Genomic DNA, 24,351 nt, shown 5'->3' with positions numbered 1-24,351 from the left:
GTATCAGGGTACTGACTCAGGGCCCCATCACACACACTGAGTAAATGTCAAGGCTTATTTCTGTGTGTAGGGAAATTCTGTCTCACTGTGCCATGTCTTGGTCCTGCTCTGCATTATCTTAGATTTTGGGATGCTTTCTGTCATTTGGTAAGTACCAAACCTACCATCCTACAAGCCTCTGAAAAACCAACACTGATTAAACTTTTCTGCTGCATGCCAGTCGTGGTGGCTGCCATGTATGCAGCCATCAGGGCACTTCAGTTTGAAAGGCTTCCTCCCCATTCAGTGATTTGGTTTTATGTCTGAAACTTGATGGGGTTCAAATACTTAGAAACATTTGTTCTGCATCTCTTGCTAGTCTGTCCTTGAAAGTGATGAACCGGTTCCATCCTCTGCTTCAGGCAGATGGCCTCTCTAATGTCAGCTTCTCTGAAAAGGCCTCCCCAAGATCTGTGAGAATTGCAATGTCTTCAGAACCCCAGCAGGAGTGACAGTAGGGGGAATTACATCTTCATGGGGAATCATAGTCATGGAGGGCTTTTGATGGCAATGTAACAGCCAGTTTTAGAGTGTGGTATTAAGACTACCTCCCTGGGGCATAGATGCATTATTCTCTACCCACAATCTGTCTCTTTTCCCACTGAACAGGGTGTAGTGGCTGAGCAGGGTGTGAAGAAGGGCTGAGTTATGAAGTACAAGGAATGGAGTCGGGAAAAGGGGGCTCCTTGTAATTTAATTTGCCTGTAAATTGCCGTGTGCCTCTATGGCTTCACCGTCATAACAGTGGTAATATTTATCTAATACAAAGTACAGTTTGTTCCAGTGAGTTGCTAATTTGCTACAGGAAGTGCAGAGCTAATGGTAACAAAAATGGCCCTAAATATATCCTTTTTTCCTCCATGTGCGCACGTGTTTTCCCAGTGACATATTTATATGTGAAGACAGAATTTTCTTTTAAAATGTGCTACAAATGTCATTTATATCTGTACACGCTATTACTTATTACAGGATGGAGGTGTTCATACATTGCCTGTTCCAGTACGAAACCAGCAAGAAGTTGAAATTTATGTTCCCATTGTCCTTTCACCAAGCATTTTGACATTTCCATGGCAGCCAAAGGCAGGAGCCTATCAGTACACCATAAAGGTATGCTAAGGAAGGCATCTGCATGCACGTAGTGTCAATCTGTCAGATTCAGGGAGACCAGTAGTTGGTTGGGGAATCTGCTGCTACATGTTAGCTCTGGATGCTGCAAACATATTCATGTTAAAAGCATGTTTGATGGAACTTCACTGGAGTTCAGTGGCACAGACTGGTAACTGGTTCAAAAAGAGTTGCACCTCTGTTATTTTTTCCTCTGTTGTCTGTATCTTTTAAAGTAAAGCATAATTACAAAAAGCCAAACTTACAATAATTGAGAGTGACAGATTTCAGGCAATGGGAGAGAGACTTAATTTATTGCAAAGAGGTTCCCTGAATTAGTTGGCATAATGACTGCCAAGAAGCCATCTTAAGATGAATGAGCGACTCCCTAGGGCATTGACATTGGCGTCCTTCATTCCCTGCCTCTCTCCCTCACTGCACCAATAACATTGTTATTGGAAGGGAAAGGCCACAGCTTTCTTTACAGTAGATTCCTCAACAGTGTTTTTCCTAAATTCTCTTCTTTCCTGTGTTCTTCATGTCCTCCTTGAGCTGCCACACTTGCCCAGGCACACTGGGTAAACCAAACCGTCGTCTGAATGTGCTCCACTGGAAGCAGAGTTTACAAAGCAAATAGTATTTGTTTTAAGTTTTTCTTCAGTTAACATTATATTGTTAAATCAGGAACCTTCTTATATACTGCTTACAAAATCAAAATTTGAACCCTGGAGGTAGTCGCTAAATGAATATTCCTGAACAAATTTGGCCTCCAAAATATTATGTGCAATTCCTGCATAACCACTTGGCATATGTGTGTGCTGAGATATGAGTGTTTTCTCTGATCAAGCTATCCAGGAAAAGATACCTAAATATGGTAAGACGAGATTTGAATGGCTTATTTTTGCACTTCAGACAGCCAAATTCTGCTCTTCCATAGTGGTGTAAATCTGGAATGACAACATTGACTTCATTGGTTTCATTTGGATTTTCACTTGTGAGAGATCAAAATTCAGCTCATATTCAGTTCCAGAGGGGTAGCCGTGTTAGTCTGTATACAGCAAAAACAACAAGAGTCTTGTAGCACTTTAAAGACTAACAAATTTAATTTCTGCAGGCATGAGCTTTCGTGGGCTGTAACCCACTTCGTCAGATGTAAGGAATAGAAATTAGATAGGAGGTGTATATATACATACAAGGGTAAGGAACAAAAATGGGGAAGGTTAGGTATAAGCAAAGTCCATTCATTTAGAGTAGCTGAGACCTATTCACAACCATTGATTAGAAGGTGAGAATGTGTGAACAGTGACAGTTACTTCTTGTAATGAGAGAACCATTCCAAGTCCCTGTTTAGACTGTGTTTGATTGTGTGCTCATATTCAGTTACCCTACACATAAAAACACCCAGCCCTATTGTACATTTCTATTACATTGCTATAATTCAAGTTGGTTGCCCCCAATGGAGAGTTGCACGTTTGATACGTGCTCTTTCAAAATGTTCTTTTGTTTCTTCTTTTGATCTTTTTTTGTGCCATGGTGGTGGTTAGCTCTATATTAAATGTCCAACTAGTTGCATTGATTTTCATAAAAATGAATTTTTAGATGTTCTGCTTTGATTTCATTAGATTATGAAGTGGGTCTACTGAAAAGTTTTACCTAATCTACATTTACAGCAGTGTTGTATTAATTTAGATGGAATAAAGGGGCCCAAAGAGTCAAAGGTGTTAAAATGATCCTAGCTGCCCAGCAGTAAACAAGGTTTGGGGTTTGGTATACAGGGACCTCAGCCTGCTTGGTACCATGGCAAATACACCATTAAAAATCCTTTAAAACCTTTTGTTAAAGATACAGAAAAGAGGGGGGGGGGAGTTGAAAGCATTTGAAATGTAAAATATTAAATAAGGCTTTCATTTTAAGCATATTCCCTGTTCCCTTTAGCTGGAGAAATTATTTAGAAAGAAAAAAATGTGTTTGACAGTCTCTTAGATGGTATTAAGTATGGTAATAACTGTCTTTAGGGGGGGGGAAAGACATTAGCTGAGACAGGCTGGAGCTGTTGTTATTGCTCTTGTTGTTAAAGTTCTATTTCCTAAGACGACAAAACAAGGCAAATCCACAAAAAGAGAGAGAGAAGAACAGCAAAGATAGAAAATGCAGCTTTTGTCTCTCCCTCACTTGTGATCTTATTGCTGGAAAAATACAGACGCAGCACACAGTCTTGTCAGCCACTCCGAGACCAGGCAAACTTGTACCAGTGCTGGAATGTTGACGACATTGCTTTGAGCTGCCTCTTTCTGATCACAAGCTTATAGCCGTGTTGCAAAATACGAAGCCTTGGCCGGCTAAGCCAGACTCGTATTAGACAGACAGAAAGAAAGAGAAGAAAGAAGGTAGGGAAGGAAAAGGACACATTTCAGGGGAAAAGAGACGAGGACTGCCATCCCAGATAGTCATCTCTCAGGATTAGGATGAAGAAGGTCCTGGGTCCCAGGAGATGGTGGGGAAAGCAGCCAGGATAGTGAAGCTCACTCCGGAAACCAGTTTTTCTCTCAGTCTCTTTCTTTAAGGACCCCAAAAGGGAGTGATGGGTGGCATAGCCCATCCCCTCATTATTTTGTCCATCATTTAAGCCTAATTTCAGACACACATATTTCGGTTTATTGATTTCCGCTCATCGGCTCCTCATGTTTAACAGTCATAATCTTAACACAGACCTGGTATTGTAACAAGAAGTGATTTCTTTTTTGTATTGATTCGGTCTTTCTGTCTTGCTTTTCCCCTCAGCACTTGTAATAGGCTATTGTGACATTCCATGAACTTTCATTTCTCATGTCTGTCCTCACAATTAGAGCAAATTTGTAGGCCTAATTATCACAACAGCAGTTAGTGCTCAGTTTCAGTTGTTCATTAATTACGGTAGACAGTTTATGACTGCCATTCTTGTTTGCAGATCAGTCTCCTCCTCTTGCTCAGTGAGTTTTAGATCAAGTTCTTTTAAGTCAGTGAATGAACTCCCAGAGATGGCAGTGGGCTTTGGAGTAGTCCCAAAATTTGGTTAAACTCTGAAAAGTGTTTCTGCCTAAATGGCATTATGGGGATTCCATGATTATTTTATGTCACTGATTTCTTGATTTTTAAACTGGCTCTGAGTACATATTAAAAGAGACCTTAAACTTCTTTTCACTTCCAGCAGTTACAAAAACCAAGTGTCAGCCCTACAAAGCTAGGAATCTGAAAGTCAAGTTGTGTTCTTTCTGGCTTGTGCCTTATCAGTCATCAGGAATAAAAAATTCTGCAGGTAGGGCTCAGTTAACAAGTCCATGGATGATGTGCAGGTCAGAATCGAATCCAGTATATTCTACTGAGCGGTGCAGTACGAACTAGGGTAAAAAGGAGCAAAACTTTTTTTTGTCTGCCTAGTAAGCAGATGTGACTGCACACACAGGTGCCATTTTTACAGTCAGTCTTTTGACCAGCACCGTATTTTAACTGAAGCTCTGTTTATCCAGGTATTTCTGATGTCTCCAAAACTTTATGAATAAATAATTCTGCATTATCCTAAGGAATCTGAGCTTTGACCCTTCTCGACTGGGCCTATCTCCCCAAGCCCCACACAAGCCCCTTAACCATTGCCTTTGTGGCAAATAGTTTTTAATCTTTTTCTGATGATTTTCTGTTAATAAGTCATGCAGAAGCACATGAGAGGAAAGGAATTACTATATTAAATACCCTCCTCTTTGATTCTTTTGGGAAAAGCCCAATTGCGTGTGTCTCAGCTGTTCCTCTTAGACCTGTGTTTACTGCCAACACAAACCTTGTTTTTTATTGTACTTGTTTACATCAGTTGAATCATGAAACTGGTTATACAAAATGTTTATTATGCTACAGAAATTAACCGCAGTGTAATTTGAAGCGTCTTTCAGTAGGACATTATTCTTTTTGTATTTTATTATGGAACATTGTCTCACAGGTCGACCATAGCATGTGGAGAGGGGCACCTGGGTAATAGAGAAAAGGATGCTTTTTAAAAAAATGCATATTATTCTCAGTACATTTTGCTGTATAGCATGATGCTGCCACAGAATTATTTTATTTTTGTAACTTTACCATAATGCTGTCTAAACACTATGAATTCTGTAATGATGGTTTTCTTTATACAGTAATGTTACAGATTGAGGAAGACAATATGCTACTTCCAATGGGGAAAACTTGATGGTTCTTGATTCAATGTGAATGTGAAACTGGAGCAGATAGTATTCTGCTTTGATTTCCTTAAGCTACAAAGTTACTGTACTACCTAATGGGCAAGGTCATTCATCTCTCTATTGACACAGATAGTAAGACTGAATAATTATTTCCCCCCTCCCCCCCTTCACAAAAATAAAATACAGTTAAAATCCTGACAGTTTGTCTTAAAACCCTTCATGAACTGAAAAGTTCTGATTCTTGAGAATGTCCTATTAGACCTGAACATCTAGATTTGGCAGTGATTGAACCCTTTGAGAGCCTGGGTGTGAATGTAACCTGCACAGTGTACAGGCTTCTGTAATGCCCAAGGTGAGTATGGGCAATCTGCATTGCTACCTATCAATCACTCCTGAGTGATTAATTCCTGGAGCTATAGGTATGCCAGAGGTATACAGGAAGACCTGCTAACATCCCCATCAGGCTAAAAATAAAGATGCAATGACAGCAAAAAATCAATTTTTTCCTTTTTCTCTGCCCTCTTCTTTTGCTTTTTAGACTTCTCAACAATTCCCATTGGTAAAAGCCAGTTGCCATAGTACAGCAGGTTAGCTGCACTGAGACCTAAAATCATCCACTTGACTGTCTTTGGCTTTCAGCAACAGAAAATTAATCGGAAATTTTGAAAAAATACAGCAATCCTACACACTGGGACTCTGTTGTGCTGACTGGTGAAATGATATGCTGATTGCAAGTGCTATTAATCACAGGGATCTTTGAGCATTAGAATTTTGCAGCAGTGGTAGAGAGACGTTTAGGTTAGCAGCATTGATGAACAAAATGTACACGTGTGAAGAAATCCGAAATTAAAATGGATGAAAGGCAGAAATATGCTGATCCCTGACCTCGCTGCTGTAAAGTGGGGGGACCACAGTTCCATTGCATTTCAGTGCTAGCACTCTTAACCCTGCTCAGGGTGTCCATAGCATTTTAAGCAGTCTGTCCAAAGTTTGGGTGGATAATAACCAAGAGATCAGGATGCCATGTTAATGCAAATTAAATATTTTTTCTTTTAATTTTTAGGCTCACGGTGGCAGTGGTAATTTCAGTTGGTCCTACTCTAACCAGGCTGTTGCTACAGTAACAGTCAAAGGAGTCATGACGACTGGAAGTGATATTGGTGTCAGTGTTATACAAGCAAATGATGTTCAGAACCCACTGCACTATGGAGAAATGAAGGTAAACAGTATTTCTTCTTCGAGTGCTTGCTCATGTCTATTCCATTGTGGGTGCGTGCGCGCCCCGTGCACGGTTAGCAGAAAATTTTTCCCCTTAGCGGATCCCCTAAGGCCGGCTTCGGCGCCTCCTGGAGTGGGTTGTTGCTTCACTAAGGATGTAGGGGACAGAAAAATATACCTTAGTCTGGAGGAATTTGGAAGCATTGGCCACCTCTCTGTAAACCCGCACCCTGCTTTGTAAGCCTGCGCCCCGCTCTTCCTGCTTTTCCAGAATAATCATTGCCTGGGGTAGTGACCTGGTGGGAAAAATCTAGGGACGAGTATTGAAATCTACCTTCATGAAAATCTTTGTGACAGGAAGTGAGAGAGGAGAAATTTCCCTACTTGATGCTTGTGTTGGAGCTCCATGAGTTTAAATGCTTTTTCCTAGCATTTTGCAGACTTGAAAGTTTTCAGCTGGGGGAACTTACATGGTGCCCTGCTCCTTAATGGATAGCGGGCCACTGCCTTTAAGAGATTATGGCAGTGGCAAATTGGTCTAGTAATCCTGAACAATAAACTGGTAGAAAATAAATGTAATGGATAATAATAAGTAATAAGACTGGGACTTTTCAATTTGGAAAAGAGATGACTAAAGGGGATATAATAGAGGCCTATAAAATCATGGCTGGTGTGGAGAAAATAAATAAGGAAGTGTTATTTATTCCTTCTCATAACATAAGACCTAGGGGTCACCAAATGAAATTAATAGGCAGCAGGTTTAAAATGAACAAAAGGAAGTATTTCTTCACACAACGCACAATCATCCTGTGGAACTCTTTGCCAGAGGATGTTATGAAGGCCGAGATTCTTAACAGGGTTCAAAAAAGAACTAGATAAGTTCATGGACGATACGTCCATCAATGGCTTATTAGCCAGGAAGGACAGGGATGCAAAACCATGCTCTGAAGTTTGCCAGAAGCTGGGAATGGGTGATGGGATAGATCACTTGATGATTACCTGTTCTGTTCATTCCATCTGAAGTACCTGGCACTGGCCACTGTTGGAGGACAGGATATTGGGTTAGATGACCATTGGTCTCACCCAGTATGGCCGTTCTTGTGTTCTTATGTAACTGATTGGATTAAAATCACAGACATTGGCAACCCAAAATGCCTAATTGCTTTTAGGACCTCCCTTATCCAGCATAGCTAAAATCCTGCAGGTACCACATGATACCCTTGTTTGTATCAGAGCTCCTTCTGGTAAGAGCGTGAGAGAGTATGTGCTTGTTGAACTCTCCGGGACTGTTCCTTAATGAAAAGACAGCTATTTAAACACCCAGCCTTTTGTTTGTTAATGTGAGTGTTGGGAAAAATCTTTCGAAATAAGTCTTGCTGGGTAAAACAGCATCTGCATTATCTTTGCTGGGTGCATCAGCTTGCTTTTAATATACTTTAAGTTAACTACATCATTTCTACAAAATGCAGTTTAAATGGACATTAAGCATAGTGTTTGAATGAGTAAACAGTGATGTTCTTCTGGCTGTTAAACCAGTGTAAAAGCAAGATGAAACCTACTTTACAGTCTTTCTGTGACACTGCGCACACATTATCTATGTCCCAAAGATGTCACTTTTTAGAAATATGAAAGTTGCCTGCAGGAGGTTCAGAAATGATGTTTTTAATTAAAACTCTATTTCCAAATACAATTCCAAGTTTATAGACAGTAATAATTAAAAAAAAATGCTTCTTAGCATGCAAGCTTTTAGAGCAATACATTGAGCAAACTGAGCATTGTGTGAAGGTACTAAATATCTCTGCTAATGTGTTTAAACGTTATGTGTTCTGTTTGGAATAAGTCGAAATATTTGGGGAGGAGCTTTATCTGCTGACCTTGATGTGCAAGTCATCAGAATAGTCATTTATGTTCCATGAGGATTGCCGTTTTAACACCAGACCATATGGTCCAACAATTTACCCTGAAGCTGTTGGCAGATGGTTTAAAAAGTTAAAGATGCTGCAAATGAAAAGCTTTGATCACAGCAATTGTTACGAAGTGTTACAATCCGTCTGCCACGGATTCTTTAACATTAGCGAGAAAGCAACAATTCGGAGTAACAAATAAATACCATTCAAGGGCCTGTGTATCAACACTTCAGATATAATTTCTTTAAATATTGTATTAACCATTTCAGGCCATCTAGACTTCTAGGATCTGATGCTGCCTCTCTTACTTACACACGTAACACTTTTGATTTCAGAGGTACTTCTTGCATAAGGATTACCTGTCTAAATCAAGGTTGCAAGATCAAGCTCTAAATTGTCATTTGCTTACTGAGATTTCTGCTACTGTACCAAAAAATCCCAAACTATACAAGCACTGAGCACCCTTAACAATCCCTTATAAATATACTACTGAAAAAAAGACTCCTTTAATCAAAGTCTGTCATTAACATAGTTGTAGGAAAAAAGTATATAAACCACCACCAGCATTCCCAACAGCATTTCCCTTCATACATTGCTGCCATCTCTTTTCATAATCCAAAGCCCATTGAAGCCAGTTGGAAGACTCTCATTGACTTCAATGGGTTTGGCTCAAGCCCTTGTACCAGTGGAACTTTAGCTCAGAAACTTCCTCTGTCAGGATGTATGGCAGCGTCTCATGGGGAGAAAAGGTCCAACATCTTAAAATGATCCCAGAATAAAAGAGGCAGCATATTATAGAGCGCATAAAAATAGGTGCAGGTTTCAGTGCACTCATGAAAAGGTCTCTAGTCTGGCGGAGTATTAAAATTTTAGGGAACACTTCTAGTCATTCTTTTGCATCCCTCCCTGGCAGTTCTAGGGACCAGCACTGGTGGAGCTCTGGAGAGTTGTTTTTAGCCCTTTTCTCTCAGAGGGCATTTGGCTGTGGTGAGGTGTTCTTGAGAGGGGATGCTTAGGGGAAAACATTCTCTCTAGTTCCTTATGTAGCTGTGTCTTACTTCATTGATTTTTCTTGTCTCTCAGGTATATGTAACTGAACCTAGTGGCATGGAGTTCACACCATGTCAAGTTGAAGCACGTGTGGGTCAGATATTGGAGCTGCCCTTGAGGATTAATGGTCTAATGAATGTTGAAACCGGCGAGATGGTCACGCTGAGTGATTGTTCACATTTCGATTTAGTCGTGGAAGTAGAAAACCGTGGCGTGTTCAAACCTCTCCAAGGTGATTTTAAAAAAGCAAAACTGACCTATGTATTCAGTTCAGATTACAAGACAAATAGAGATGTTACAAATATAAATAATTTACCTACTAAAGTGACCTATTTAATGGATTCATTACTAGAGAGATGACCAACAGCAAATACAGAGACCATAATAGCCCAACATTTCTGCATATTGAAGATGCCTATTTTTTATCGAGTAGCGTTTTTATTTCTTTGACTTTTAGTATTTGATTCCAAAATATCTGGCAACCAATAAGCCTAGTACACTTAGGGATGTGCAGACTCCCATACACACACTGCTCTGCCACAGACCTTTCCACTGTTTTTTTCAAAATCCTGATTTAATAAACCTGATGGTTTCCTCACCAGAGATGACCAATTATGTCAGGTTTTGGGGAGTCACATTGGCTGATGTGAAAATACCAAACTCTTTCACTTGTGAAGTATTGCCCAAATTTGCATACAGTTCCCTTTTTAGTTCCATTAATCGATTCACACACCTGATGGTTTGCTTGCTTTCTGGGAGAAAAAGGGGGCTGAGAATAGCAATTTCTTAAGTTCCATTCCCTGTCAGGGTCCTCACATGGGAGGTGGGGGAAAAGGTTGCACTTTACCAGGGCCCAGAGGCCCTGGGGGACCCGGCCCAGAATGCAATCCCCATTACCATGAGCCATGAAAAATTTTTCATGGCTCATGAGATTGTATGTATGGGATGAGGGATTGTGGTATGTGTGTGGGAGGGGGCCTGTGTTACAAGTTTGTACTGGGCCAGAAAAAATTATGCTTGGGCCCTGTTCCCTGTAGACATTGGAGCAGGGCCAAAGCACTGTCCTTCTGAAGCTCACTACTTTAAGCGGTGCATTTCCTGAGGTGCTTCCCCAGCTGTTCCTGCCATTATAACACTTGTCTGACCAGAGTATGGAATGTGCAGTCTTTCCTAAGTTTGCCATTAATGAATGCTTCTGCACTAACAAGCTAAGTAACGTTTTTATCATTTCCAGGTTAAGTTAAACCCACAATCCTTTGTTAGCTGCTTCTTGCTAGTTAGTTCTTCCTTGTGCTGTACTACTACTGAGCCAGCCAAAGCTTATTATTGTTGCAGCATCTGTTTGCTGAAGAGGCAGCTCTTTTAAATGTCACTCCACCTAATTTGCATATGTACCTTATTTGCCATAGTTCTGTTTTAAAAAAAAGAAAAAAACCTGACAAACCCAAGAAAGAAAGACAGACCTACAAAACACCTGGGTCAGCAAACAGGCACATGTCATGAAACTAATTAACTTAATTTACATCATTTAAGACTTAGAACTTAATCATTAACTTGAATTTAGGTAATACATCATGCTCTGCACAGTAAAGATTGTTTTAACCTTGCATTTTATTTGGGCTTAATTACAAAGCAGTTTCAATTTAGAACAGCAAGGAAAAAGTACTCTGCTAAAAGAAAGAACAAATTATATTACTCTGTATCCCAAAAAGAAGATGAATGTCCTTTTTAGAACAGTTTGGAAGGAAAAGAAGTTTAATGAAGTTTGTGTGTTTCATAAGGTGATGGTTTTAAGGCTAATGGCAAGACAGTATTCAATAGAGCGATGGGTATTGTATTTCCTCCATGCAATCACAGAAATTATCTGTACATATTCCCTGCATATTTCTAGCACACACATAGTACTGTCAAGAAAGCTGTATTAAAATGTCTCACTTGTTTTCCTTAAATATTTACTCTTTATTTGTTTGGGTTTTTTTTTGACAGAGAGACTTAAGCCAAGTTCTGATTTTTGCAGTGGAGTCAGAGTGAAAGCTGAGGCTCAAGGATACACAACACTTGTTGTTAGTTACACTCATGGTCATGTCCGCCTTAGTGCTAGCATCACCATTGCTGCCTATCTACTACTAAAAGTAAGCTCATAGTTAGACATTCTCTTTGATTGCTGCTTCTAAAACAGTGTATTCTTGAAAATTCATTTAAATCAGAACTGAGATTTGATTTTATGTAGCTGGTATATGAAAATGAGATAGTTCTTTGACTTAGGATGTCCCAATTCAGGTAAGCATATCTCTTAAGTATGTGCCTAAGTCCTAATGACTTAAGTGCTATTCTGAATCAGGGCCTATATTTACTGCAAAAAATCTAATGTCTGTATTGTGACTTCCCTGGTATATTTGAGATGTTTCTTATCCAAATCAGTGCTCCAAGCAATACAAAGGACTTGGTAGAATTCTGTAGTGGGTTAGTGCACTATATTTCTGTTTCTCCCTTAGTTGAAAAATGAAAATGAATTTGGTGCTAACACAAAATAATCTCAGGTAGACATGACTCAGGAAAAGACCTAGGACTAGAATAGCAGGGGATACTGCCAGTGTGAATGTGTTTGCTGGCAGAGTGATGCATATTTCTTGTGAGAGTACAAGAAGTTGGGTGCACATTCCTGTTTCTAGCTAGTTTTGCTAGTCCCTAACTTTCTGAATGTTAAACTTTCCCACTGTCATCTTCACTTCAAAAAGGAAATATAAAAAGTGCAATAATGAAGCAAAGGCAGTGTATTGCAGATCTCAGTAAGAGTAATATAAAATCCTGCTATTTGGTAAATTAAATGGCGAAAGTGAGCTGCTGAGTGATAACATGTAGTACAAGCTTTATAAAGAGATCTGGACTTGACAATTAGCTGAAGAAATTTAATCTTTCTGAACTCGGATACATTTTGGAGAAAAATATTGTACCAGTTGAAGGAATTAGTTACTTTGTCGGTAAACTTGGAAGTGGTGGGAGGTTCAAAGCCTGCATTGTGTCTAACTGCCTGTTTAAAAAGTTTTCAAACTGTCATCCATAGTATGCTTTCTTGTTGTTGCCATCTGAATAAGCTAATAATGAGACCAGTCACAGTTGCATGGCTACAGCAGGAAGCAGAAGCAAGCATAGCCTGCAACACCTGTAGTCACAGCACACAAAATTATTATTTTGGCAAAAAGGCAGAGTCTGTATAGTCTGTGAAGCTGTGCATTTTTTTCCTCACAAACAATTAAAATCTATTTCACCATTGTGAAATATCAATGTAAACTAAGAACCTGATTTAAAGGGCCGTATTTATAAGTCCAAGGAATGATTAAGAAGCATGGAACAGTGTGTCAGCCTCACGATTAGAAGCCAAGGACTGAATCCGCAGAGGCTACTGCTGGTGCATATTAGGATAGTAGTTTTTCAGAATCCGGAATGAATAAATTTGCATATGTCTAATGATGATTTCACTTTAAAAGATGCCATTCTGTCCAAGATTAGATTCTGCAACATTGATCAGAGTAAAAAAATCCTGTTTTACCAGCTGGGAGCTGAAACACTAATTTTGTATTTCATCCTCAAGGCTCGTTGTAGAGATTTATGGACAAGGGCAAGTTCTGCCCGACAATCTGAAAGCGGAGATCAAATTAGCTAAAATGGAATACACAGTAGTCAGTCTTAAACCAAAGTACTTGCCTAACATGGTTAAAATAAAATAAGGGCCCATTCACTGATGTGTCCCACTCCCATCCCCTGAGCTCTGTGTCCCCTCTGCCCAATAATCATTCCATCTTTTTAATTACTGGTTATATTTATTGCAATTTTACTTTTTATAAAGTATTCTAAATTCAGCACTGAGTACTACGTTAAAAAAAAAAAACCCTAAAGCACAATACAGTTTTATAGGGCAAAGATGCCATACATTTTCAGAAACAGTAACAGTGGTGCATCTATGAACTAGGTCAGTGGTTCTCAACCTTTTTTCATTTGTGGACACCTACAAAAATTTGAATGTATTTATTGTCTGTATTCATAGTTGAATTCTGTTCAGTCAGTTTTCCGTCTTAAGTATTTTGCGGACCACATTTTCCGTGGACCACACATTGAATTAATGAATGAATAGATGTTAAAGTTTTGGCAACATGTGGATGTTTGTGAAAAGAGAATAACCTATGAGGTTTGAGTGAAAATTAGCCTGTGCCCAGCATTTATAACCATATTCCTCAGACCAACATACATGAATTTTCAGAGAAAGAATTGAGCCAATCTATGGCCAGATCAATTATCCGTAAGTCTTGGTCTGTCTTATTAACTTCAGGTTGTGGAACACTTTAAACAAATGATTGTTAAAAATGTCAAACAAATTTCCATGTTGATTTACGTTGCAGGCAGTCCCAGTGAGGTAAATAAGATGGGCTAGAATTTAAATCTGTATAGAATTTGTCATAGTATTTCTGCAGGGTTTTAAAGTGAGACCTTAGTTTCATTTAGTAGGGTAAATAAAGTTAGGGTGTAAAATGCAGGTTCTGAAGAGCAAATGTACCTGGGAGATAAATCAAGTGGAAAGGTTTCAAAAGATAGAGGGTACAGTCTTGGCTCCATCAATGAAAAGATTGCCATTGCCACTTCAGTGGGGCCAGGATTTTACCCAATCTCTTTCCCCTGGAGCAGCTCAGTCAACATAAGAGAGGGAGATTGGAGAATTATCGTCAATAGGAGGAAAACCAGAGTTCCTGAAGCCCTGTGGCCATAGCCCCAATGAGCAGAGTTTACTTCTAGTTGTTGCTGATCATTTTAGTACTGCTGTATTCTGAATTAAACATATTTATAAAAGCTTGGGAGAACCGATCATCACCTAAACAGAAATGATAATCAGATAGCTGTTCCACTGAGAATGAGAAAAATGTCACATAAAGTATGGTCACCTGATAGACTTCAATATAATATATATATTATGGTGAATATAAATGAGTATAACTTTTGTTCATTTCCAGACTATAGATCCTTCTTCTGTTGCCTTAGTAACTTTGGGTTCTTCCAAAGACATGTTGTTTGAAGGTGGACCCAGACCATGGGTACAAGAACCTTCAAAATTCTTTAGGAACATCACTGCTGAAGATACAGAAAGTATTGGTTTATCTTTATTTGGGCCTCCTACATCTCGGAATCATTTCCAGCACTGCGTTAGAGTATCTTGCAAAACCTTAGGAGAACAAGTAAGTGCCAGAAGGTATTTATGTTGGTCTCTGTCAAATCCTTGCCCAGGTAATTGAGAAGAGAAACCAGATTGATTTATGATAAAGTATAGCCTCCAAATGATGAGTAGCTTTTGTAATAAGCCAGTATGAAACTTCAATACGTACTTGATTGCCTATTGTTTATATGCTCTGTTCAGTCTGATATTAGTCAAGAGCTAAGCATTTTTTAAATTACGTTATAAAGAGGATTACAATGGCTTTATTGTAGTATGAAGCCAGTTCATAGTAACCTTATATCATGGAAGGTATTAAAATAGATAAATACTTATAATTGCCGTTGAATTTATTTGCCATGAATAACATCATTGCAAAAGATTATTTTAACAAGAGACTGAACTCTTTAGTCTGACTTGCAATACTGGACCAAATTAATCCCTGATGTAACTCCATTGTCTTGAATAAATATCTGTAAGAGGGCCCCAAGTTCTCTCCATGGTACCACTCTGGTATGCCACTTGTCCCGTCACTTATGTGAAAGTGGCCCCGCTCGAATGTTCAAAGATCGGGTACACTCCCAGCCACTTGTTTCTCCAACATGTAGTACAAATGAATACCCCTGCCTTGCAGACACTATACAATTTGTATATTGCCCGGCTTTGCTCTGTGTTTTGACCGTTTATCCAATCATCTTGCAAGGGCTGTTCACTACCCAATGTAGCTGGCATCCCCAAATGCATACTGCACAAAATCCAATTGAATCTAGGAGGGTAAGTCCAAAAGAAACAGTTTCTTGCTGTTTTCTCCCCATCGGGGATGCTTGTAACCAGATATTATTTGGAATCTTCATGATACAGAAATAGTCACATTTGAATGGCTTTGCAATAATTCTGGCCAGTAGCTGAGGGGGACAATTCATAGGCAATCAACAAGGGGAAAGCCTAAAGTGACCAAATTTATTTCAGTCTTATATCGTGTGTGAGAGAGAGATCTGTAGGGGAAAAAATGAAAAAAAAATGCAGTTTTCAAAGCTGCTGAAGTGGCTACAGGACCCTCCAACCCAGTTGCCCTGTTCCTTTCCCTCCTGTGAGAGTGTGACCCCAGATGACTGTCTTTACAAGGTCTGAAAGCCTCCTTGTTATTTTGCTTTAAGTTTAGTGATATAGTAATAACTATGAAAAGGGACTGAGAATTTGTGCTTTGATATGGTCTGGAACAGCTTTTAAAATAATGTATCCTATTCTTATGTCTGTCTGTGATATAGAATGCGATTGGAGCATGAACTCATGAGCCCTTCATATTATTGCTTCTTCATTCTATCTCAGTACCAGAAAATAACAGAGATGCCTCAAATAGGATAATTGTACCTGTAAAATATACTTGCACTCAGTTGTTCTTTGCTTTCATCTATCTTGTTTACTTTCCGAAATGTTATACAGGTTATTGCCTTAACAGTTGGAAATAAGCCCACTGTTACCAACCCTTTTCCAGCCATTGAACCCGTCGTCGTAAAGTTTATCTGTGCAGCCCCTTCACGACTCTCTTTGACTCCTGTTTATGCAAATCCTCAGCTTGACCTCTCCTGCCCTTTGCTGCAACAAAACAAGCAAGTGGTACGTCTGAGCAATCTGTTCTTTTCACCTCTAAACGCCATATTTTGCCTCCACCTGAAAGTATCCTGAAACAGGCATGCTCACAGGCTGCAAGAGCAGTAATAACGAGCCCTTTATTCTGGCTAGCACTAGTTGCACCTTTACCCCTGCTAGGAACAAGAATAATCAGAATGTAGGGGTGTTAAAGGGATTGTTTGAATATGTGTATAGGGGACATACTAGGTAATAGGATGTGTGGGCAAAACCACGTGGGTCATGTCGTCTGACCTCCAAATGCTCCTGCCAGAGGGCCTCTGGAGTAGCATCTCCTAGGATTTTGTGGGTCATCAGGGATAAGGACAGCAGAACTCTCCCCTTGTACTCTGTGCTATACATGGGTTTTTTGCAAAATTTGATTCCATTCTGTTGTTTTCTTTCTCCTGACCTCCCAGCCTTTCTTGGTGTGTATTTGATAACATCCTTGTTTTGTATTTTTGTTTGAAAATTTAGTGTAAACAAAATACACATCTGCTACACTCTTTATCTGACATTAAACAAAAATATACCTTTGACAACTGTTTCTGGATACAACAATTGTTCTTCATACCCTTTGATTCTAATCTGGACAGTCCAAATGTATCATACGTATACAGCCAGATTTTAAAATGTTTGTGGGTACTCATGTGCCTAACTGTTATGGATGCAACTCTGTGTGTACAAAAACCTATATGTGTGCATGAATTAGCATGTGTGTGAGTGTTGTGCATTGAATTTGTGCATATGTAGAAGTTCACATATGCTTGAAAATTATGAAATATTTATTTGGGGATTATGGTAATCTTAAGGAAACATGGCTCCATTATCCAAATGAGTAAGACTTTGTGTTCCCCTGTTAGCATGCAATATTCAGAGCATCCTAGCATCAATATCCATACGTACAAAACAGTTTAGTTTCACAAAATTAGAAGTGTCTTGCCTTTATATGTAACTTTATATATTTTCTTTGTAGTTTGTTTTTAGTGTTTTGGAGTCTATATTTGGACATGTTATAAAACAGTTTTGGATTGAACTGTTGTCACAAACTCCTCAGGCTTCAGTCTTGCAGTTTATGATCTCATTAGTACCCCGTTGAAAGATTTATAACCTTGAAATGCATCTTCTGTGTAATAGCAATTTAATATCTTCAGACCTGTTTCATTTTTCAGAATTCAGAGTCTAGTCAAGTATTTTATAAGTGCACTCAATGGCACAAAAACCAAAACAAAAGTTGGAGTATGATCTAAAATGACTTTTCATTGGTGGCTGGTTTAACATTACATTTCTTATGAAATGATCTAATGACAAAACTTTACCTTAAAAATCTCATAGAACTCAGTAAGGGGTTGTCTTTGTTTGAAATTTGCCATTCTGCTGCATGTAACTGTTTTTAAGGGATCAAAGATATTCTAGCATTCCTTCAGTGTACAGTCCAGTTTATTTATTTAGTTATTTATTTTTCCTTTTCAGGTTCCTGTTTCAAACTATCGCAATCCAGTATTAGAGTTGGCTGCTTTTGACCAACAAGGGCGTAAATTTGATAATTTCAGTTCCCTTGGTATTATCTGGGAGTCAACAAAAGTTTCCTTAGCTAACATTGAGCCCAGTATGCCGATGGAGCTGTCTCTGAAAGAGGATGGAAGTGGTCAAAAGAAAATGCATGGTATAGATCAGTTAAGATTATGCACTATGTTGTTTGGAGAAAGACTGGGTTAATTACAATTAGTGATTGTCTATGCTAGAGCCAAGAAAATGGAATTCCATAATCTGATCAGTAAAAATATTCAATCGACTTCTAATTTTTTTTAAGCTTGTTTTCTAACTGGGTGTGAAATTTTTCCAAAGGAAATTTTGCATGTAAAAAAAAAAAATCCTTGTCTGTTTAAAAATGTATAAAATGAAAGTAGAAAATATGGTGAGCATTAATTTTAAATGGTCAGAACCTCCCCTCTCCTTTTGCCCCATCACCTGAATAATGTGATTTCATTGGGGGTGCTTTAAGATAAAATTTAGTAAATGTAGCTCTTACTTTATTATAATCTGTCACTTTGTTTTTGTTTCAGGCTTGCAAACTGTTTTAGTTCATCATGAGTCTGGAACAACTGCTGTCTCTGCTACTGCGACAGGATACCAGCAGTCTCATCTCCGTGCAGCTAAAGTGAATATACCGGTACTTTGAAGTATAATTTACTCTCTGCTTTTCCCATGGTACTCTAATGAGCGCTGACCTATATTTCATTTCCTTGGTGCATTATGCTTAATTAGTTTAAAAATAATAAGGTAACCCTTTATTAGCTCCTTTCTAAGACAGAACCACATCAATCTATTTGTATAATGTCCCCGTTGTTCTGTTTTTCTTTATCCTTAGTTATTTACATTAAATATAACTGGTTCTTTTTTCACAATCTGAATAAAGGAACTATAAAGAATTTTTATAATTTATTTCACTTAATTTTGTTTGATTTGGGTTTTTTATGTATTGGTGAAGCTTTGCCAGATTGTCCTTCACTAAAGCAACCATTAGTTTGATACCACTGTCTTTGGGGAAATGAATGTAGTTAGAATTTAGTTGGAAAATAAAGCAGCATTTCAGCTTGTGCAACTCTGACTGTATCTCTGTAGTTTGACTTGACTTGTGTCTGTTGGAGTAGTGTGGTTATTATTTGTATAGTACCAGCCATGTGCTAGGGGATGTATATAGACATATAAAAATCCACAGCATCTGCCTTGAAATGCTTAACTTGAGAGACATTTTACAAACACAGGAAAGGGTGGCAGCAAAAAGCAGTCTCAATAAGCAGTGAAGTCTGACTTAAGTTAGTGACCAAATTTTTGAAAAATATTATATTTTTAAACTGGAGAAGAGAGAGTTGTGAGTATTTCCTTGTGGAATGGACTAGGATTTGTACACAGCATGATACCAACTTACAACAACCAAATCCAAAGGAACCCTACATCATAAATCATTTGTTTTGGAGATGTATTTACTTGTGTAAATAGATTAAGCAGAGTTAGGGCTTTGCTAAAAGTTTTTCTAAACGCTTCTTTAAATATCTTGTTAAGAGTGTAGGTGAATGTAGTATTCAAGCAAAGTGCAGGATTTATTTCCTGGGAGACTGAAGTTATTTTAACTTATAACAGATACATTTGGACAGCAGTAACGTGAATTCCTCCCTGCTTTGTCAGTATGCTCCAGCTCTGATCTGGAGGTGAGATCTTGTAGGATTGGGGGGATAATCAGAATTTCCATTCCATTCTTGGCTTTCCACTGAGATTGCCAGCAAGGATCCCAATGAGTTCCAGTTGGGAAGTTGTTTTGTATTATGTGAGCATGTGTCCAATTGGGAATTAGACTGACATGAACTCTTGGAAGCCATCCGATGGTAATGATTCTTTTTGTTCACTATTACACAGAACTAGATTTAAATTGACATAGAGGGTGAATAGGTCTGTATCTCTTTTTCCCCTGACCTATTCAGTCCTTCTTCTAGAACTCCTTTAAAGAAAGTGGAATGTAATAGGTACATTCAGTACCCTGGTATTACTATATAATCATTCAAATTCTATCTTATTAAGCCAAATGAATAACAATTACCCTATATTTAATCATTCCAACACCAAACATCAGGTAGGCAGTCTCAGAGATCTACAGATACCTAGAAATTGTGATTAAGTAGAATTTTTCTTCATGAGTTTAGAAAATTCTACATTTTTTCCCCCAAAATATGCAGGGCTGATTTCTTGGGCTATACTTTCCTTAAGACTCCCATACAAAATGACTTCACACAGCTCTAAGATACCAGGTTTTGGTTTTCATTCATTTTGAATTCCAGATCTGGGAGAAGCATGTATTTTGCCAAGGCAAGGATTGGTTACAGAGCCAATTTCTGGCATTCACACACACATACATCAGTAATTTAAATGATAAGAGATACTGATACTCATTCCTATTGCAGAATGAACATGCTGGCACTTTTCCCCCCCACACACTTCTTTTTTTCTTAAAAAATAATAACCCCCAAATTAATATCTCTTAATTGCTATATTAAGATGTCTTGATTGACTATCCTTTTTTTAAGTAAAGCATTCAACTGTTTCATTGTGGATGACATCCCTCTCTATATTGAGCAAAATAATTTAATTAATTGGGTTGAATGGGGATATATTACTAACTTCCTCTGGAAAGGCTGCTCTGCATTTTTCCTACTTAAGTTAATGTCATTGTGATCAAATGATTAGACCAGGTTCTGTAGTACAATTTTGTACAGTGCTTATGTACTTACAAGTAATTGTGGGTTGATTTTATTATTTATTTTTGTGGATAAAAATATTTTTAATTCTGAAAAGGAAATGATGAAGGACAAGAGAGTCTGAAAACCTATAGTCAGAATTCTGTCTCATCTTGGAGCATCAGGCCTCCAGAACGTTTCTCGTGAGCCAATAGCCAGACAGATTTGTGTCAGTCATCATAAATTAATCCTCCCATGCTTTTAATGCACAGGCCTATGCTCTTTGTCTTGCCCTTTTGGGCATAATGCAGAACATTGCAGCATGTATTGTGTACCTCTGCATACATAACAGATAAGTAACTAAGTCTATACCTTGATCCTTAGAGACATTCTGTTACCTAATCTCCACTTCTGTTGTCATCCATTTACACATCTTGGTAATCCATCCTTCCCTATGTAGGGAAGTGACTTACTCTCCTCTGGCTTTTAATTGCATGCTACCACAATTGATCAATAATCTGCATTATTCCTTTCAGTATGAATCTCTTATACCCGTGTCTGCCACTATTGAGCTGATACTTGTAGAAGATGTGAAAGTGAGTCCTAATGCTGTTACAGTCTACAATCACCCTGATGTCAAGGTAAAGGATCTTCTTACTAGTTATTTTAATTTATATCTGGAAGAAATTGGAGTGTCACAAATACCGTGAGAGTATGTGCTTTACAGTTTTGACAATGTTTACTAAGAAGATGTAATCCACATGCTTTTCCTTTTTGCAGGCAGAACTGCTCATCAAAGAGGGTTCTGGGTATTTTTTCATCAACACCAGTGTTATAAATGTTGTAAAAGTGGCTTATCAAGAAGCTCAAGGCATTGCTTTGGTGAGTAGAATAATACTTTATTGTATTTATTTTAATGATCTGAGTATGTTAATCTCATTGTTCAAAGTGTGCCTTTTTGGTATGGTGGGAGATAACTTGTTACATTTCGTAATAAATTATACTGTTAACAAATTATAACGAGGAGGGAAGCACTTACTAAGAGATTGTAAAAGTCCTTGGATTTTCTTCCCTGTTGATGCCTTTCCATTTTCTGTTATAACACCACGTTTGACAGCAAGATATAGTAAGTAGCTTCTTGCACTTTTTACAGTCAAGATCTGTGAATGGTGACCATAGATTGCCTATCGTTTTGGATAGGAAACTGTGGGGGAGTTTGTTTAGTTTTGCATGGCAAAGACAAAAGGAAAAACTTGACGCTAACATTTGACAGCTATTCTGTCCTTTTATAGCTGTGCTCTAGGATTTTCTGTAGTGCTGTTTATTGTGGTCTAAAGCTGAGATTTTTCAGATGTGCTTGGCACTAGCCTAACGCTGTTCTCGTTGAAGTCAATGGCAGTTTGACTTCAATGCAAGCAGAATTAGGCCAGCTCTGAATGTTGTTGTAAATCCCAGCCTAAATGCTTCCCAGATAAATTATACCAGTGTAGAGAGGTCCATAACTGAACTTCATGACTGTTCTGTCCTTCTCTTTCCCATAGTAAAAGTCTTGGTCATGATATATTTTGCCCATGATCTACAGATTATGATAACCAGTATAAGGTCCCGATTCAGCGAACACTTATGTATGTGCGTCATTATAGTACCATGAGTAGCACCATTGATTTAAATGGAATTACTCAGGGTAGTAAAGTGGGGCCTATCTCCTGAACTGCAGCATGGTACTTACAAGGGTCTGCAGACAGTCAGTACAGAATACAGTTGGTACGCCTTGTGGGAAAATGTACCATCTCTATGTACTTTATTATGTCAGAATTACTTTTAATCTGAAGAAGGAGTGCAATAAATTATAACAATGTATAATGCACCATACTAGAGATACAAATGTATATTTTAAAAGGAGTAGACGGTAGACGGATAACAGTTGAGAAATGCACTTATAAATGCATTCCAACAACTTGCTTTTATTGTAATAATAAAACTAGCTACATGGCAGGCATCCTACCCTTATTTCAACACATATTGCCATAACTAGCAATCTGCATCTTTTTCCACGCTCTGTCAGTCCAGCTTTCGCGTTATGATTTTCATCGTGTACATCCATAAATCAGTGCTAATGTGCCTTCAGAAAGAACACATTCAAAACTAGAAATGCAAATTAGTCAGATCCCTTCCTATCCGATGTGTTTATTCTTCTAAATATTTGTATGAAATAAATATATTTATTAATTGAGCGATGATAGCTTGTCACAATTATTGGCAGTTGCTATGGTGTATTGGACTAGATTTTTGCAGCAGATGGCACTTTTGGCACTTTTCAAGGAAGAATTAACTGTCTTATCTTCCTTAATCCGTTACACAGGGATGACGACAAAGCTCCCAGCAGTTCTACAGACAAGCTTTCTTTATTCCCTTTCTCATCAAAGAGATCTTTAAATGACTTCCTCTGTTTTCAAGTCCACAACATTTAGGATATCCCCAAGATTGTTCCTTGAGTATGTGTCAGTGTGGATCCCACTGGAAGTGTGCATGCACGTGAGATTGGATTTTATTTTAATAGAGGTGCCACTGGAGCCATACCTGGGCCTGTGACTCTTCATGCTCCCATATGAGGACATAAAGAGCAGGTCAGCTGCAAGGCTCCTTCAGTTTCCTCTAGCTGCCCTTAGTAGTGTGACCGAACCTTGACATGGTGGCTGGCTCTGGTGCTGAGCTCATGAGGGCAGAGCTTCAACCGTTATTTAACTGATGCGGTTGGTGCTCTTCTTCCACCATCCAGAAGGGATATTTCTTGCCAGTCACCTACAGAAGAATCCACACTGACGCACACCCAAAGAAGAAAGAACCGTTACTTCTCCTGCGGTAACGATGGCTCTTCAAGACGTTTTCATCACAGTATGACCCCCACTACTGTCCTTCCATCCCCACTTCTCAGCAACATGGGCTGTGAATTGAGAGGGAACTGAGGGAGGGTTATTGCTGCCCTCTCTTCATAGCCTCATACGGGATCATGAAGAGGCACAGGGTGCATGTGTGGCCTTGATTGATGGACAGTGGTAGTCAAAATAATCCAGTTTCACACTGACAACAACATCTCAAAGAACTCCAGTTACTGTAGGTAGGTAACTGTTCCTTCTCTCAGGGACTGTTGAAAGTCAGTGGTCCTTGAAACAAAATATTACATAAGATGAAAGAGAATCATGAGGAAAGTTAGCACATGCCTCAGTATGATTGAGACTAGAAACTACAAATCAGAACTAAGGTTGTGCAAATTTGATTTGCCGCCATTAGTGGAACAAATAGACAAATTATGATACTTTATATGGGTTTGTTGTTTTGGGGAAGAGGGGGCGAGAGCTGGAATACAGATTACAAATTTAAGCTTGAACGAGGCTTGTAAACTTCGCAAATAATAGAAACTTCCTCTCAAATACTTCAAAGCCAAAATGAGTAATTTTGCAAAACTGTACTCATAAATACACAGAGACCTTGCAAAACTAAAGTTGCTGCACACTGGTTAAGGAAACAGGCCTCATAATGTAAATACCATTTGTGCTCATTTGCATGCAAATACTCTAAGTGCCTTTGCAGCTCAGAGAAACTGTCCATTCTCAAGGGGATTGAATGAAAACAACTGACACTAGCTGAGTTGTTACCATAACCAAAATGTTATTACACTGAACATCCCTACTTGAATAAGCACTCATATACGAATGGTCAAACAGACAAACAAGTCATTCATCTTACTGACAGGATAAAAGTTGATATAT

At 38.6% G+C, this 24,351-nt stretch overlaps 1 protein-coding gene across 1 annotated transcript in view; it reads left to right on the top strand.

Moving 5' to 3' along the window:
- NUP210 (nucleoporin 210) overlaps window positions 1-24,351 on the top strand; it is a 97,241-nt gene that overhangs the window by 33,482 nt on the left and 39,408 nt on the right. Inside the window, exons 11-20 of the mRNA XM_067543803.1 lie at window positions 1,009-1,146; window positions 6,409-6,564; window positions 9,554-9,752; window positions 11,507-11,652; window positions 14,524-14,745; window positions 16,164-16,337; window positions 17,823-18,015; window positions 18,416-18,522; window positions 21,118-21,222; window positions 21,362-21,463. Of these exons, the coding sequence (XP_067399904.1) occupies window positions 1,009-1,146; window positions 6,409-6,564; window positions 9,554-9,752; window positions 11,507-11,652; window positions 14,524-14,745; window positions 16,164-16,337; window positions 17,823-18,015; window positions 18,416-18,522; window positions 21,118-21,222; window positions 21,362-21,463 (1,542 nt within the window). The remainder of the gene's footprint in view (window positions 1-1,008; window positions 1,147-6,408; window positions 6,565-9,553; window positions 9,753-11,506; window positions 11,653-14,523; window positions 14,746-16,163; window positions 16,338-17,822; window positions 18,016-18,415; window positions 18,523-21,117; window positions 21,223-21,361; window positions 21,464-24,351) is intronic.

Source organism: Emydura macquarii, unplaced genomic scaffold (genome assembly GCF_026122565.2).
Source record: "Emydura macquarii macquarii isolate MOO-44397 ecotype Brisbane River unplaced genomic scaffold, CSIRO-AGI_Emac_v2 contig_968, whole genome shotgun sequence".
NCBI classification, from domain to species: Eukaryota; Metazoa; Chordata; order Testudines; family Chelidae; genus Emydura; species Emydura macquarii.
Note: the sequence above shows the minus strand (reverse complement) of the source record. Positions and strands in the feature narration are given on the sequence as shown.